General features: G+C 41.0%; 2 protein-coding genes and 1 non-coding gene across 5 annotated transcripts; 1 reads left to right on the top strand and 2 right to left on the bottom strand.

Moving 5' to 3' along the window:
• Positions 1-2,477: 2,477 nt before the first annotated feature.
• LOC121763664 (small nuclear ribonucleoprotein SmD1a) lies at positions 2,478-4,176 on the bottom strand. The gene is made up of 4 exons (XM_042159727.1): positions 4,060-4,176; positions 3,884-3,960; positions 2,763-2,954; positions 2,478-2,671 (listed from the first exon to the last, which is right to left on the bottom strand). The coding sequence occupies exons 1-4, from the start codon at positions 4,071-4,073 to the stop codon at positions 2,610-2,612; spliced, it is 345 nt and encodes a 114-aa protein (XP_042015661.1). The 5' UTR covers positions 4,074-4,176; the 3' UTR covers positions 2,478-2,609.
• Positions 4,177-4,982: 806 nt separating this feature from the next.
• On the bottom strand, positions 4,983-7,811 carry LOC121764625 (protein WHAT'S THIS FACTOR 1 homolog, chloroplastic-like). Of its 3 annotated transcripts, XM_042160641.1 has the most exons (4): positions 7,707-7,806; positions 7,418-7,495; positions 5,413-6,788; positions 4,983-5,330 (listed from the first exon to the last, which is right to left on the bottom strand). In XM_042160641.1, exon 3 carries the CDS (start codon positions 6,771-6,773, stop codon positions 5,499-5,501), a length of 1,275 nt encoding a protein of 424 aa, XP_042016575.1. In that variant the 5' UTR covers positions 6,774-6,788; positions 7,418-7,495; positions 7,707-7,806; the 3' UTR covers positions 4,983-5,330; positions 5,413-5,498. The 3 variants fall into 3 exon arrangements, with proteins under 3 accessions (XP_042016575.1, XP_042016577.1, XP_042016576.1); XM_042160643.1 differs by lacking the exon at positions 7,418-7,495 and having other exon boundaries at positions 7,707-7,811; XM_042160642.1 differs by lacking the exon at positions 7,707-7,806 and having other exon boundaries at positions 7,418-7,684.
• A 5,727-nt stretch (positions 7,812-13,538) lies between these two features.
• On the top strand, positions 13,539-13,645 carry LOC121766220. The gene has a single exon (XR_006042949.1). It is a non-coding gene; the product is annotated as a small nucleolar RNA R71 (small nucleolar RNA).
• The last annotated feature ends 2,291 nt before the right edge of the window (positions 13,646-15,936 follow it).

The following is a 15,936-nucleotide window of genomic DNA, read 5'->3' as shown; positions in this document are numbered from 1 at the left end:
CAAAATCGGCGTGGCCATGCCGATTCGCGCGATGACGCCGGTTCCGACGCCGATCCTCACGGCGCCATTGTGGGTCCCGGATCGGCGTCAAACCGGCGTCAGATTTTATTTTTTATTTTTTTTTCTTTTGAAAACACTATATATACGCGCTTTGAACGTCATTTTCATTCGCACCACTTGTTTTAACGAGTACTCTCTCTACCTTACTTTCTGTTCAAGATCAATAACGAGCAATGGAGAACAACTACGAAGGTACTCCAGTGACTCCCGGGGGATGGTCTCAGACTCCCCCACCTCCCGGTGTAGGGTCTCAGACGGCCCCGACTCCCGGGGTAGGGTCCCATACTTCCCCGGCTCCTGGGGGAGGTGGTTGGCCTCCGATGACCGGGTACTACAACATGTACCCGTGGCAGCAGATGATGCCGGGGTGGGCACCCGGCATGCAGCCCCCTATGCAGATGATGCCGGGGTGGGCACCCGGGATGCAGCCACCGGCGCAGCAGATGATTCCCCCGGCGCATGGGACGCACGGGGGGGACAACGCCTATCGGCCGACTTTTGATTTTTCCACCGGTTCTTCGCACACATCGACCCCAACGGATGCATAGTATACAGAGACCTTCTCCTTAGCGGACTTGGGTTTTGATATGAACGAGGTTCCGGAAACTCTCATTCAAAGCCAGGGAGTAGGGCGGGGTAAGAAGAAGGGCAAGGCCAAGAAGGTCGGCGAGTCGTCGCAGCCGGAGGCGGAAATCCGGGGTCGGAGGAAGTGGACGGACGCGGAGAACGTTGCGGTTGCCAAGGCGTGGGTGAGTGTCTGCGACGATCCTCTCGTTTCGAACAACCAGAGGATCGTCAACTTGTGGGCCAAGGTAGCCGCAGCCTACAGGACATTTTGCCCTGAAGGGAGACCGTGCACCGGGGAGGAGGTCCGGAAGTGCTGGGACCGAATCAGGTCAGACGTCTCTCGATTTTCGGGTTTGTACGCCAACGCCCTCCGCATGCAGACCAGTGGCCAAACAGAGGAAGACTGCAGGAGGATTGCGGAGAGAGCCTACCCCGATCCGCAGAAGAAGTACTATGAGTTCACCTACTGGAACTGCTACGTTGTGCTCAACGAGTCGGAGAAATTCCGGGCAGGCGGAAGAGGCAGAAACTGAACTATACCTGAGATTATAGCGGTAGCAGCGGTGGTTCGACAGACCTCCCCGAGACGGCCCAGGAGGTCCCGACTCCTCGTTCGTTCGGTCGCCGACCTAGCCCGGTTGGCCAAAGGCGGGCGCAACAGGTTGCGAGGGGGGGCACCCCGAGTTCCCAGGGGTCCATTCGACATCCCCCCTCGGCAGGTCTACCGAGGAGCTCAAATTCTTCGCGCGCCAACAAACGCGCGCTCAAATGGTGAAGACCTTAGCCGACTTCCAAGCGGCGGTGGACCCCGAGGTGAAAGATTTTCTTCGTGTATTGCTCCAGAGCCAGCGTGAAGAATTGGAGGCGATGAGGAGGGACACCGGCGGGAATAGCCGCGGCGTAGGTGGCGACGGAGGCGGCGGTGACGACGGTGAAGAAGCGCTGGGCGACGACGGAGACGAGGACGGCAGCGAGGAGTGATTTTGTTTTACTTTTTTAAATTAATGCACTTTTTAATTTTTGTACTTTTTTAAATTATTGTACTTTTTTTTAAAATTAATGTACTTTTTAAGTTTTAATATTATTATTCGAATTTTCCGTATTTGTCTCGTAAATTAAATTCCGTATGTTGATACGAGTGTAAATTAAATTATATAATTGTTATTAGTGATGTGGATAGGTAGTGTGAAGGCTATATGATAGCTATTTGATGTCTAGTTGATGTGGCAAGCTGATGTGGCAGGAGAATTGTAGTGCTGATGATGTGGCAGTGTGAAGGCTATGTGATGACTATTTGACGTCCAGTCTTACTGGAGATGCTCTTATTGCAGCATCTCCTGTTCTCGTGTCATTCATACATACAGATCATTTATTAAGAAGATAAGTATCTAATTGCAAGTTGGTCACGGGAAACACGCACAAATAACATTTATGGCGAGATGGCACCATTTTGATATCGAAACAAACAAATATACTCTTTACCAAACAAAATATCATCATATAATTGACTTTACACATACAACCAATTCTTGGTCACATCTTACAGATCACCTACTTTACACCTCCCTCAAAAATCATCTTCATCCAAATCTCCATATGAATGCAAATTAAGAGCTAGATATCATGTTAACATATACTTAAGTAGCATATGTTTCACAAACATCTTATGAAAAAGAAATGCCACCGGCAACCAGTAGTTTAAGGAAGAAGGGGGTATAGACACTCAGGATGTTGTGGAATTTAAATGATTCTTGGACAAGTACACATGAAAATATAATAAAGATATGGTAGACATCAAACCATCAGAACAGGAGTCATGAAAAAGAGAAAACACATACATGATATCTCAATTAAGATTGAAATGATCTTTTTACCTGGAAACACCGCACAGATCATATTCAAGTCATTTGGCTAGTTCAGTTCTTAATACAGATGTTTACACGACAAACGGACAGCAAAAAATTAGATGATGGGAAACATACTTAGCGGCCTCTACCACGCCCGCGCCCACGGCCACGGCCCCTGCCACGTCCCACAGCTCTTCCTGAAATCACAATATATTGAAGAATGAATACACTTTTAGAACAGATGGCAAACTACAGTTGCAAAGAGAGATTCCGTGAGTATTTTCATACCTGCAGTGGGCTTCTTAGGTTTGACCCGAGGTGTCTCTTCCACAAGCAAAGTCTCGAGATTCAAGCTATCAGGAAGGATGTAATAGCGGATATTATTCCCCCTCACACTCAGGTGATCCATAGTCACAGGATTTTTTCCCTTCAAAGTTAGCTTTACTGTCTTTAAGTGAGTATTCATACTGATATCAACACCTATAAAACAGAAATTGCATTTAGATTTTTGTTTCTAAACCAGTAGAGCAAAACTGTATTATGATAAAAAAATCATTTTCATCTAGTAAGGTTCTGTTACAGCGCAGACTAGTCTCATACTGATACAATGTCTCACTTCATAGAGGAATATTATCTGAATACGACTAATGAAGAGTTAAGTAATGCATAAATATACGAGTAACTTAGATCATCAAAGGCAATAGATATGTGAAAAATAATTAAAAGGTGGAACAGCACTTCTCATATTGGAAACTGAAGATATTTCCACATAAAATATGAGAGTTGCTTCAGTAATTTAAAACTGAAGATATAGATTAAAAGCATTCAACAGGAATGCAAGAAAGAAAGTACGCCTACTTGAAATGCTCCGGCATTTTCTTAGTATTTATTTTGGTTTAAGTAAGCATATTATAGTACTCCACTAAACACAATTTACTTAGACAAACCAAACTATGGCTCAGACACACAAGTACTGACTACAAAACAACCAGATAGGTGTAAACACAATTTATGTTCTTGCCTTTCAGCTTCTCAGAAACAAAATCACTATAAATTTTACATATAAGACCTACAATTCATTATTGACATCTTGACACCGAATTGCAAGAAAGAAAGAAGGGCCTACTTGAAATGCTCGACACTGTGATGAGCCAAATCTGTCTCTTTCTTCCTTCTAATTAGGCATTTTCTCTATATTTATTTTGATTTGAGTATGCATACCTAGAATTCATTATTGACATCTTCACACCGAAAGCTAGCAAGTTCACTTGAATGAATGAAATGCTGAAAGCTCAAGCAGTATTATACTACTATAGCGGAAGAAACAATCCAGTTGCAGGAAAAGTAACTAAAAATTAAGGAACAAACGTGAATTTATAAACCAAATAGTCACAGAGAAAATGACGAACCGATTATGGTGCCGTGTACGACGGTGCCATTTTTAAGCTCAATCGACACGGTCTCGTTGTTTAATTTCATCAAAAACCTGCTCGAATTACAACAATAAGTCAGACATTAATCATAACTCGACCGTAAAACAAACAAATCAAAGCATCTTCGCAGAGTATGAGGAAGAAAAAGTCACCTGACGAGCTTCATCGTCGCCGGAGATTTAGGGTTTTGTTCAAAAAGAAATGTGAGCGCCTTCTGCAGAAGGGGGAGGGTTTTGGTTGTGGAACGTGGAAACTATACTAAAATCAGTGATCTGTAGAGAGTTGTATTTGGGCCTGCCTTTTGTAGGGTAAATGGGCCTTCACTAACATATTGGCCCGATCCCACTTAAACGTTCGATATTCGACCAGTCCAAAATTATTCTCTATCATCATCATCTCAAATTATAATGAAATCAAATAATCATCAACCTCATTTTGCACATTCGGAATTTGTCCTATTTGTCACAATCTAATCTCCAGATGTGAGTGAGGTAGCCTAGGTAATGCACATGTATTTAAAGTTGTTGAAACCTCGTTCTTTGTAGGGTGACTGAAATGACAATAACATGTAACATATAAAATTCCTTCAAATTCAGCAAACTATACATACTGCTGAGTTTGGTATGAATTCAGTCAATTCTACAATACATATCAAACTAGCACACATATGACATCGGCAATACGTTGCTCGTTTCGTATGCATATTGCCGACTATATAAAGAAACACACCGATGTATGTATGATGGACTAGTTTCAATAATGATTGTTTAGTTTGACGTACAATGTTTAATGAGCATCAATTTGTTATAGGAGCATATCTTTTTTTCAGCAAATAGATTGTTCATCATATATATATATCATTTTAATATATATTGAGCTTGAGCTTTAGTAATTAACTCTTTATGTAAAAGTAACATTTAGCTATGATTTAATCAATGGGAATGCACTCAAGTTTGTCGAAAAAGTAAATGCAATAACAAAAGACTTGCATGCATAGAAGATTGTAGTATGATGTTTATATAAAAGAGAGTCACCATGTGATTTTTCAAGTGTAGGTTTTACCAATTCACAGGCCTAAATCCAAATGTGTTACTATAATATTTCAAAACAAATAATATTTTAAGCATCGTAATCAAATATAACAACAGACTGGTCCTGAATGATCAAACTCGTCTATGTGAAGAAATATAACATTTCTATAGAACAAACCTATCTAGCTTTGGGTGAGTGAGCAATTATAACACTTACATGGAACATTTCCAAATCTAATGTACAAGCTGGTAGTAGTTTTTATAGTACAATTACGCAGATAACCTTATCTTGGGGAGCTCTGACGCCGACGACTGCCTCTTCTTTATCATGGTCGTCTTCTGGGTGTGTAACCTTCTGACCGGGCAACCGTGGTCGATATGAGGTTTTAAAACTGCAGAAAAGCATTCGTGTGAGGTCGATTTCTAAACAAATAATCAGAACCGTACGCAACTGGATGCGCAGGCAAACATTACCTTCGGTCGCAATCAACAGGCCACAAATAAAGAACAAGTGTCTGTTCTGGACGCAAGCGAACACGTCCCTCCAGCGGTAGATTTTCCTACTCAGCTAATTTCTCCAGACTCCATAATTCTGTGTTCCGCTCATCACATTTGAGTTCTTTATTCCTAGCGGCCAAGATTTCCATATCCTTCCCAACACTTCCTCTGCGCATTCTCAATTTCTCAGCCCTCTCCCGCCACCCCACTTCCAGCATTTCAACAAACTTGTTCTTTATCTCACACAGAGGATCGAGATCGACCAGCTCCTCACCCTTATACGCTTCCCTCAACATTGCTGTCTGAATCCCACCTTTCAAAGACATATAGAAAATCCCCGAATGTCTCGTAAATACACTCGTGAAGCCATTAGAATACCTAAAATCCTCACAAAACTTGCCTAGGATCGGCACTGGCACTCTCTTATAAATTGACAAAGAGAGCAGCTCATGGAAAACCCCCACCATCCTCTTCTCCATTTCAGGTGAAGCAGGATCCAAATGTGACACGTCCTCATATGGAGAAATGTAAGGCAGCTCCATCCAGTCCCTAACCCACTCCCTCATCTCCTTCTTGAAAAAGAACCCCGGTGGAAGCTTCCACTCGAATGCAGGCCTCACATTGATCCCCATCAACCTCGACTCCTCCTCTGCTCGCCTCTCAATAACAGACTTACAAAACTCCTCATTACTAGAAACCAATTCAAGGTACGACTGCCCCTGTCCGGGTAATCCATGCAACCTAAAATACTCTGGATGTGCAGACACTATTCTCACTAGAAAATCATTGGGGAAACCAAATTCCCTTTTCACCTCAACCAATTTCTCAACACTAACTACTCTATTCTTCGCCATCATGAGCAATTTACACAATTTCGCTACTATAAACGGCTCATTATTGCTGTGAATCGATTTCTCATCCTCCAGAAACTGATTCAATCTATCGCTGGGACGGACAAACGGAACTAGGTCAGATTTGGGCCTAATCCTGTCCTTAAATATATCAAACAAACCCGGATTTTGGGAAAGAAATTCTTCAAGTTTAATGGGCAAACGAAGCCGCTCGCGGCGTTTAGCTAAGTACCGGAGCGGGATTACCTGACCCGGTTCATTTAGGACTTCGCGGACGACCCGGTAGCAGAGTCTCCATTTCTTGTCGTTCTCGATTGCTTGATCGAGCTTCGGATCCTTTCGCCATACCACTTTTAGGTTTGACATTGAGGCATTGAATTGGAGGATGTGGTAGAGAGAAGGAACATTCGGATTGTGGGCTCGAAACATGGGTAGTTGTCTTGATTTTGATAGCATTTTAGGGGTAATCTTTAAGAGAGTATTCATACTGATATCTGACACCTATAAAAAGGAAATAGAGATGTGAACAAAATTAGCAGGGCCAGGCGGAACAGAAACTGCAGTTAGATTTTTGTATTTTCTAAACCAGCAGAGAAAAATCAAATTATGATGAAAAATATTTTCATCTCAATAATCTTCTGTTACAGCACACACTACTCTCATACTGATATAATGTCTTGCTTCAGAGAATATGCATCTCAATACGGCTCAAGAGTTCAGCAATGTGTGTCATTTTTCCTTATATTATACACAATTTAATTTGATGAATCAAACCATGACTCAGACACCAAGTACTGACTACAAACCATCGGATAGCTGTAACCTCATTCTAGCAATCTTTCCTTTTTGCAAGTCAGAAACTATAGTTACTTCAAATCTTACATATAAGACCTACAAATGATTATTGATATCTTGACACCAAAAGCTAGCAGGTTCACTTGAATTAATGAAAGTGTGAACGCCCAAATAGTACTCACTAAAAGCAGTCACATCTTATATTCGACTACTCTCACACTTTACCCACTTGAAGGGATATATTTAAAGAAACAATCCAGTTGAAGGAAAATTAACCAAAATCCAGAGACAAAAGTAAATTTATAATTAAAAAAGACACAGAGAAAATGACGAACCGACTAGAGTGCCGTGCACAACGGTGCCATTTATTTAGCTCAATCGACACGATATCGTTGTTTAATTACATCAAATACCTGCTCGAATTACAGAAATAAGCCATTCGTTAACCGTAACTCGACCGTAGAGGGCAACTCCAATCATACTGGAAAACCCATTTTTCCAGTTAAAAACAGCCCCAACCATACACCAAAACGCATCTCAAATCCCCCATTTTTACATTTTTTGAACAGTAGCTACTTGTGAAAAATTGCAAAATGTATGTATTTATTGGGGGAAGAAACATACCTGTGGCCTGATGAAGAGGAGATGGCGGAAACAAGAACCGTAGATAGATAGGCGACGGGTTCTCTTCAATAAAGAAGACGATAGTCGTGGGCCTCTATTATGATCATGGGCCTCAATTATATATTTAATTACTATAATCAACTAAATAATTAGTAAAAGATTAAGATATTTAATTGTTAATTGTATTGATATTTGGTTATGTTTAGTAGTACTAATTAACTATGTAAACACTACACGAATTTAGAATTTTGAGTTTGTGTAAGTAGGATTTGTTTAAATATATTTGAATTTTAGATTTATATTTAAGTATTTATTCAAGGTTAAGTATTTGTAGTATTTAGTTTAAGTTTAATTAGTCTTTCATCTATTATTTAGTCAAAAACTCAATTAACATTCATTTATTTTATATAAAGTATTAGTATTAATTAATTATTTTCTATAATTTGTGATATTATAGATAATATTATATTTAAATTTAAGACTATAAGAAAATAAATTACAAATATAATATTTAATTTATAATAAAATATTAATAAATTATAATGAGGTTAATGTGCAATTTAAATAAATATGTAGATAAGATTGAAAAAGTAAAATGAAGTAGGTGAATATGGAATATTCCTTTAGGTGTTTTAGTGTAAATGGTTGAAGTAGAATTACCATTTAATATGACAGAACTGAAAAAATGAGTTTGAATTTGGTATAAATGGTTGGAGATGGTCTCAAAGCGTTATTGCAGTACTGGAAAACACAAAATTGAGGGAAGAATCATCTCCAACCATGCTCTAAAACCCATCGCAAATCCCCCAATTTTTGCGTTTTTGAACAGTGATACACGTCGGTACTGTTCACATATGCATATTTTGTAAGAAAACGTGCATCAATTTGAAAAGGCTAGGCCTTTGGCCTTTCATCTTGTGGTAACCTCCAAAATGTTTATGAGGTACCTTATTGCAAAGACTCTTCAAATAGGCACTCCTATCCTATAAATAGGTGGAGTCTTTAGAGTTGAGAACACACCACAACTTACACTATCTACTTTATCTAGTTTAAGCGTTCTAGTTCGCATTGCATAGCTCGGTTCTCGCCTCCAATTCAAGTTCGCCGGTGCCTACGAGTTTGAGGTGCTTCAACTCGATAGGAGGAAAGTCGTTTCATCTTTGGGGACATTACGCCAATCCGTGAGCACTGATGTGGTATTTTAGAGTTCTCAAACAATGTATAAAGATTATCAAGTTCAATTATTGAAACTCTAATAATACTACACTACTGCAAGAATACAGTATCGTAGCAGTATTTCAAGTGTCGATCCACAGGGAGGCGAGATTGCTTACACTTAATAAGACTACACAAAGCATGTAAAGATTTTGTTTTGATTTTGAGAAGGTTAACTAACTTAAGCTACTAAAGTGAGGTTTTTAACACGTGAAGACAAGTCACTCCAAGTTGCTCTCTAAGCTTGCGTTGTTACACACCATTACAACGAACCATACGACGGGATTAAAATTATCAACCTAATCGCGTGCACTGAACATGTCTACGACGTATAGTTCACAGTCAGCTGAACACTTGTTCCATGAACCAGCTTTCAACGACATTTAATTCCTGCAGATGCGCGAGAACAAACGTCGTCTACTATAATTACTTACCTACTCCACTATCAATTTATCCCCTGAACAGTTCTAAATCGATAGCATACCAACAAACGATCAATCCTAAGCTATGTTAAAGAGACGATAGTTAAGATTTAACAACACTACATCATTAGCCAAAAACGTAGCATTTTAATTATCAAATACATTGTTGGTATCGACATACGATTCAAGGTGCTGAAACAAATGCACAAGCCTAGATTACAACTCGGAGCAACGAAGAGAGCCTAGCCTACACACATAGTAGAATGTAGAAATAAAACCATAGGTGTGATGCTCTCGTCGAGTGGAGTCGGGATTCGGGAATGGATGGTCGGAATAATGGCCGAAATGCCTTCACTCTCTTCTTCCTCTCCTCTTTTCTCCCTGTCTTTTATCTATGTCTCCTGTCCCCCCCTCTCTGATTCTTTTTCCCCCTTTTTACTCCTCAACTGCCGTCTAAACTGCCAAATCGCAGTTGCGCGACTAAAACGCCCGACCGGGCGAATTCAAAGGGTAGAAACGCCCGACCGGGCGAAGTGCTACTGGAGGTATCGTGGGGAAACGCCCGACCGGGCGTTTTGTGTCGTCAATAATCGCCCGACCGGGCGAACTTTCTGGAATCCTCATGCGTAACGCCCGACCGGGCGTTTTGAAGCTCAGAATCGCCCGACCAGGCGAATTCCTTATCTCTGCATGCTTTGCCCATTTCACTTGCGAACTTCCAGCTTCCAACTCTCCCAAACTTCCCTACAAATACACTTTGATGAGTTACAAGTACATGGAAAGTGTGTAGTTTAGGGGGAAAAGTATAAGAAATATGCTTCACATCAAATACCCCCAAACTTAAGCTCTTGCTCGCCCCGAGCAAGGTACATTTTTAGCACATAAACTCAACCAAAGCTAACCCGCAAAAAGAGTTTCATCAACAAGAAGCATGTAGGGACGTGAGTGACAAAATCCAAACCCCCAACATTTCCAATCGAGATTTCCCACTCTCAAGAACAATCACTCATCCCCCTAGAACGTCAAGTTAAGGTGCACTTCAAAATAAGTCCAAGCATGCGATCAAACAACTCAAACCGTCATCATTGACTCATCAAGCAATACTAACCACATAGACTCACAGATTTCAAATCGAACTTCTTTAACTTTACCAAGTTCTTTACACAACATCCACAAGCGTCAACGATAAGGTCCAAGGTCTTATTTCAAAGTTGTAATGGGGCTAGGGACGAGGTAGGATACATATGGATAGTGAGCTCGAAGGCTACACAATTGAGTGCCAAATTCTTCCCTCCTACAACTTCCTTCCAAAGAACAAACAACAAAATATTACAACCAAACTCGAACCCCCCCCCAAACTTGAGATCTATTCTAGACAAGATTACATCAAACAAATATAGAAGCTCTATCTTTATTCCATCAAACTTTTTCTTTTTCTTTCTTTCTTTTTTTTTTATAAAGACCTCGACTTTTGCAAATTTGGAGGTCGTCTTTTTTTCTTTTTTCTTTCCTTTCTAAGAACTTCATTCTTTTCACATTACATCAAGTCTAGATATGTCTACTCTTTACAATTCACCACCCACACTCAAACTCAAACCACAAAGCTCAACTTGTATTTAGCACCCAAATAGTAGCAAGGTCTATCGATGAGGCTAAAATTAGGCTTATTTCAGTGGCTAAGTGTTTGGCTAAGTGTTTACACAAAGAATAAGAAATTAAGCTCAAGGTGGCTTCTAGGGGATCATTTGATGGACTAGGCATGTGATCATTTGGCCATGGAGTTCATCCTAGTGCCTTATCCTCCCATATCATTAACACAAACGAACGCAAGCACTTCACTCGATAAAGCAAATCAATCCAAGATAATTTCCACAAGTCATGTGATTTTCATACTCTCCTCAACTCAAGAAATCGGTTGTAATCACAACATGCTCTTTCAATTAGATTCATGCACCCATTCCAATTAAGTAAGATTTCCTAACCAGAAAGCCGAAGATAAAGCATGCACCCGTCAACTACATAGATTCAAAACATCTTTATCACGCAAAACACCCAAAAACATACATCACAAATCATTCATAACCCCCCCAAACTTGAATGCATCATTGTCCTCAATGCAAGCAAAGAAGACAAATAAAGTAAAGGGAAAGGAAACTCCCCCAAACTTGGCATGACGACCATAGTGCATTCGGGTGGGAGGGTGGGTGTAAAAATCCTTTGCAGGTGTGCTTCCTCCTAAGCTCCAATCCTAACTCCCAGTTGCTCCTACAAAAAGAACAAAAACTACAAAAAGAAACACTCAATTCAAAATAAATGTTAGAGGAAAGAATTGAGCAAACAAAACCTCCAACATATGAAATCAAAAATAAAAACAAAAAAACTTGGGTTGCCTCCCAATCAGCGCCTTTGTTTATAGTCGTTGGCTCGACCTTCTTCATCCTTGTCTACCTCTATCTAGGCTCCAATAGGCGCTTCCCCGCCTTCTCTTGCTTGATCACCACATTCTCTCCATCTACTCGAAACATGACCGTATTTGTCTTGGTCTCTATCACAACATCACCGGTTGCTAAAAATGGCCTACCAAATAGGATAGGCATATCCTTGTCCTCTTCCATCTCTAGGACAATGAAGTCAACCGGGAGTACAAATCTATCAACCTTCACCAAGACATCCTCGATGATACCTTTTGGTTTCACAATTGAATGATCCGCCAATTGTAGGTCAATGTCGATTGGTTCAATCCTCGCTTCTAGACCGATTGACCGTGCGGTTTTCAGAGCCATCAATGATATTCCCGAGCCTTGATCAAGTAGGCACTTTGGGAACTTCTTATCTCCCATCTCACATGGGATCACACAGCTTCCAGGGTCTCTTCTCTTTGCCGGCATCTTTCCCTTCACAAATTGTGAGCAAAATGAGCTCAATATCACCACACCATCGTCTTGTATCTTCTCCTTTTTCGCAATAAGATCCTTAAAAAACTTGGAGAATTTAGGAAAGTGTAGGAACAAATCCACCAGGGACACATCTACATTAACTTTCCTGATAATGTTCATCATCCAATCGAGTCCTTTCTCTTGAATTATTTTCCTACCCTTCTTCTTATTCTCGACTGGGAAAGGTGGTGGCGGGATAAAATCTGGAAAATTAAATGGACACTTCGGGTCCATTGCCGGACTTAGTGGATTCTTCTTGTGGATATTACTCATGGTTGACTCTTCTTTTTCTTGTTGACCTTCCCTAGCTTCGGTAGTAGCCCACTCAATCCCCTCGTCCGTCCCTGCGTGCGAGGTTTGTGAGCCAAACAACTTGTCCGCCCCTGCGTGCAAGATGTTCGAGCCATTTTGTGCATCTAGCATGATTGGAGACTCAAGATCCTTTCCACTTCTTAACTTAACTGCCTTGCACTGTTCAAAACCTTTAGGATTGGGCACCGTATCACTCGGGATAGCATTAGGAATTCTTGTGTGAGATGCTGTAGCAATCTGCCCAATTTGAGTCTCAAGATTCCTCATTGTAGCTTCTAACTGCCCAAATTTTCCACGGTCTTTTCTTTAAAGTAGTCATTCTCCTTTTGACTCTTAGTCATAAACGAGAGAATCTGTCCCAATTGATCCTCGACTGATGGCTTCTTCTCATAACCCGGAGGTTGAGTGTTGTACCTCCATTGAGTCCCCGAAGTGTTGCTAGGACCAGCTTGATTCCAGGTTGCTTGTTGAGGCCTTCAATTCTGCTGATTGTTGTATTGGTTGCTTTGGTTGAAACCTTGATGATGGTTACCAATGTAGTTCACATCCTCCACTGGTGGCCCTTGAAGACTTGGACATTGATCAGTGTGATGTCCACCTTGACACAACCCACACTTCATAACGGTCACTGCTTGAGGTTGAGGAGTTAGTTGAAGAGATTTCACTGCTTTCGTCATTGAAGACATCTGGGTACTAATGTCCGCCAATTGAGCCTCAATGGCTGTCACTCTTTCCGCATCTTTGGTAGCACCAAACGTATCTCTACCTTCTCAGCCGCTCTTCTTGGATTATGCCAATTCCTTTGATTGTTGGCCAACCTTTGGAACAAGGCTCTCACCTCATCATGCGTCAAATCATCCAAGTTCCCATTAGAGCCTGCAGTCACCAAGCCCGTGCCTTCATTATTGAGTCCCTTGTAGAACTTGAGTAGCTCCTGCCCTGGAGCAAGACCATGGCTCGGGCATTTCCTAAGCAATTCAGTGAACCTCTTCCACGCTTCCGCAAAAGACTCATCATATTTCTGTCGGAAGGTAGTGATCTCCTCTCTCAACTTCTCAATCTTCATCGAAGAGTTATATTCCAAGAGGAACAACATCTTCAACTCTTGGAATGTGGCTATGTTGTATCCCGGAATAGAATCATACCACGCCCGTGCTTTATCCCTCAGTGAGAAAGGGAATAAGGCCCTCTTAATCTGATGATGGTCCACATTCGGGGGTCGATGAGAGTTCGTCAATTCATAGAACGCGTTGAGGTGGCTCATTGGATCCTCATCGTCTCGCCCATGGAAGAGATTTCCCCCGTTCACCAAGCTAATGTAATGAGGAGGAATGTTCACGTTGCCATTCGCGTAAGCGAATTCTCCTAGAAAGTCGACTCCCGACCTAAGAGTGTCACCGAACCTTCCTCCAGGTGGTGGGACAGCGTTGTTGTTATTATTGTCGGCCATCGACTCAGCTTCTAGATCACTGTCACTACTCTCAAACAATGGGTTATCTCTGATTGAACTCGGCGAATCCTGTTGAATTTCAAACCCGGCTGAACTTCCTGACCCTTTCCTTCTTTGATAACAGAGTAATCCGAAAGGTGGTGTACCCTGAGATCTCGTGTGCATTCACGACTTCCTCTTTTTTTTATTTTTTTTTGTATTTTACCTACACAACAGAAAATACACCAAGCACAAGCACAATATAATTCCTATAACCGAAAGCGAGACCTCTCGACAACTTCGGGGTAAGTCCTATAAATCGTGTGTGCTAGTGTGCAAACAAAACTACCTAAAACTAAACTAAGAGTTAGCTAAATATTACCTAAAATAATACACTCCTTCGTCTTCAAGTCCGGACGTGGTAGATGGCTATCACACCGTAGAACACGAACAATGTACCTATAAAACTCAAAAAGAAAAATCAAACAAAACAAAATAAAAACTAAAACAATTAAGCATAAACAAGCTATTGCCTCCCCGGCAGCGGCGCCAAAACTTGATGTGGTATTTTAGAGTTCTCAAACAATGTATAAAGATTATCAAGTTCAATTATTGAAACTCTAATAATACTACACTACTGCAAGAATACAGTATCGTAGCAGTATTTCAAGTGTCGATCCACAGGGAGGCTAGATTGCTTACACTTAATAAGACTACACAAAGCATGTAAAGATTTTGTTTTGATTTTGAGAAGGTTAACTAACTTAAGCTACTAAAGTGAGGTTTTTAACACGTGAAGACAAGTCACTCCAAGTTGCTCTCTAAGCTTGCGTTGTTACACACTGAAGAGGTAACGTGGTGCGTAGGTGTCGTTCAAGTGAGGATATATCCTACTGGCAGGATAAAGATCCTAACTAAGCCTAGACCTCGTCTTCAAAGATTCCTCAACCCACTTCTACTGATCAGTATAGTGGAGGTAAGGGTCGAATCCCACAGAGATGGTGCGTTTAAACTACTGCGGTGATGTTTTGGAGGGTTGGTTAGCTACCACGCTCGGGTTGAGTTTCTACCTAGGCGAGTAATTAAAGGGTGGCGTCCTACTGACTAGGATGGGGGAGCAGATCATGGAATGCAACTGTGTACGTGGAAATGAGGGGACATGATGTAACAGAAATTGTTTGGAAAGGACGGTATTTCTATTTTTGGCTAAACAGAATATTCAGAGTGTAGTGGAGGTAGTGGTGACTAGGCTGACAGATCTGCAGGTACAACCAGAGGTGAAGGACAAAAGAAAGCAAAAGTAAATAAAAGTAAGGTGGTCCCCAATCTGGATGTAGACATCATCTTCTCCAACAACACAAATTAAACTCAGATAACAATTCCAGATCCAACCCGGCAAACGCAGATTAACAACTCGCGAACACAGATCTAAAACTAAGAAATCAAATCTGAAATCAAACGCTGAAACTGGACTTCTGCATGCTGGTCAACATGAAAGATCGATTCAGAAAATAAAACGAAGCCTTGCATGCAACGATCTACTTCCAGATCAAATAGTACTTGTTTACCTATCCTAAAGAAATTTGTTACGTAACAGAATTTAGAGATTTAGCACTTAAAACACCGAGAAATCTTAGATCTAAGCTAACTAGACAAGGAAAGAAAAGAACACTACAATGAACGAAACGGAAATCAACTTCATAGCATTAACACGTTCGGATATCCAAAGCAAGCATTTCAAAACAACAAAATCCCAAAATGTAACAGAAATCCAACGTAAAGACGGAGAACTAATTAAACTACGAAAGCAATTTAAAGATTGTTTGCCACTCCGGGCGATAAAATCTCTGACTGGAACTACGATCTAGCTAACTGGAACGGACGATGACTGGAACTCGGGAACATTCTGAACGTCA

This window comes from Salvia splendens, chromosome 14 (genome assembly GCF_004379255.2).
Source record: "Salvia splendens isolate huo1 chromosome 14, SspV2, whole genome shotgun sequence".
NCBI classification, from domain to species: domain Eukaryota; kingdom Viridiplantae; phylum Streptophyta; class Magnoliopsida; order Lamiales; family Lamiaceae; genus Salvia; species Salvia splendens.
Note: the sequence above shows the minus strand (reverse complement) of the source record. Positions and strands in the feature narration are given on the sequence as shown.

Excerpts from the sequence above, each read along its gene's own strand:
- LOC121763664 (XM_042159727.1), bottom strand. Across the intron at positions 2,955-3,883 it reads CGTACACGGCACCATAATCG|GTGTTGATATCAGTATGAAT; the intron begins GTTCGTCATTTT and ends TCTGTTTTATAG. Across the intron at positions 2,672-2,762 it reads ACCTAAGAAGCCCACTGCAG|GAAGAGCTGTGGGACGTGGC; the intron begins GTATGAAAATAC and ends TTGTGATTTCAG.
- LOC121764625 (XM_042160643.1), bottom strand. The coding sequence starts at position 6,773 with ATGAATACTCTCTTAAAGATTACCCCTAAAATGCTATCAAAATCAAGA.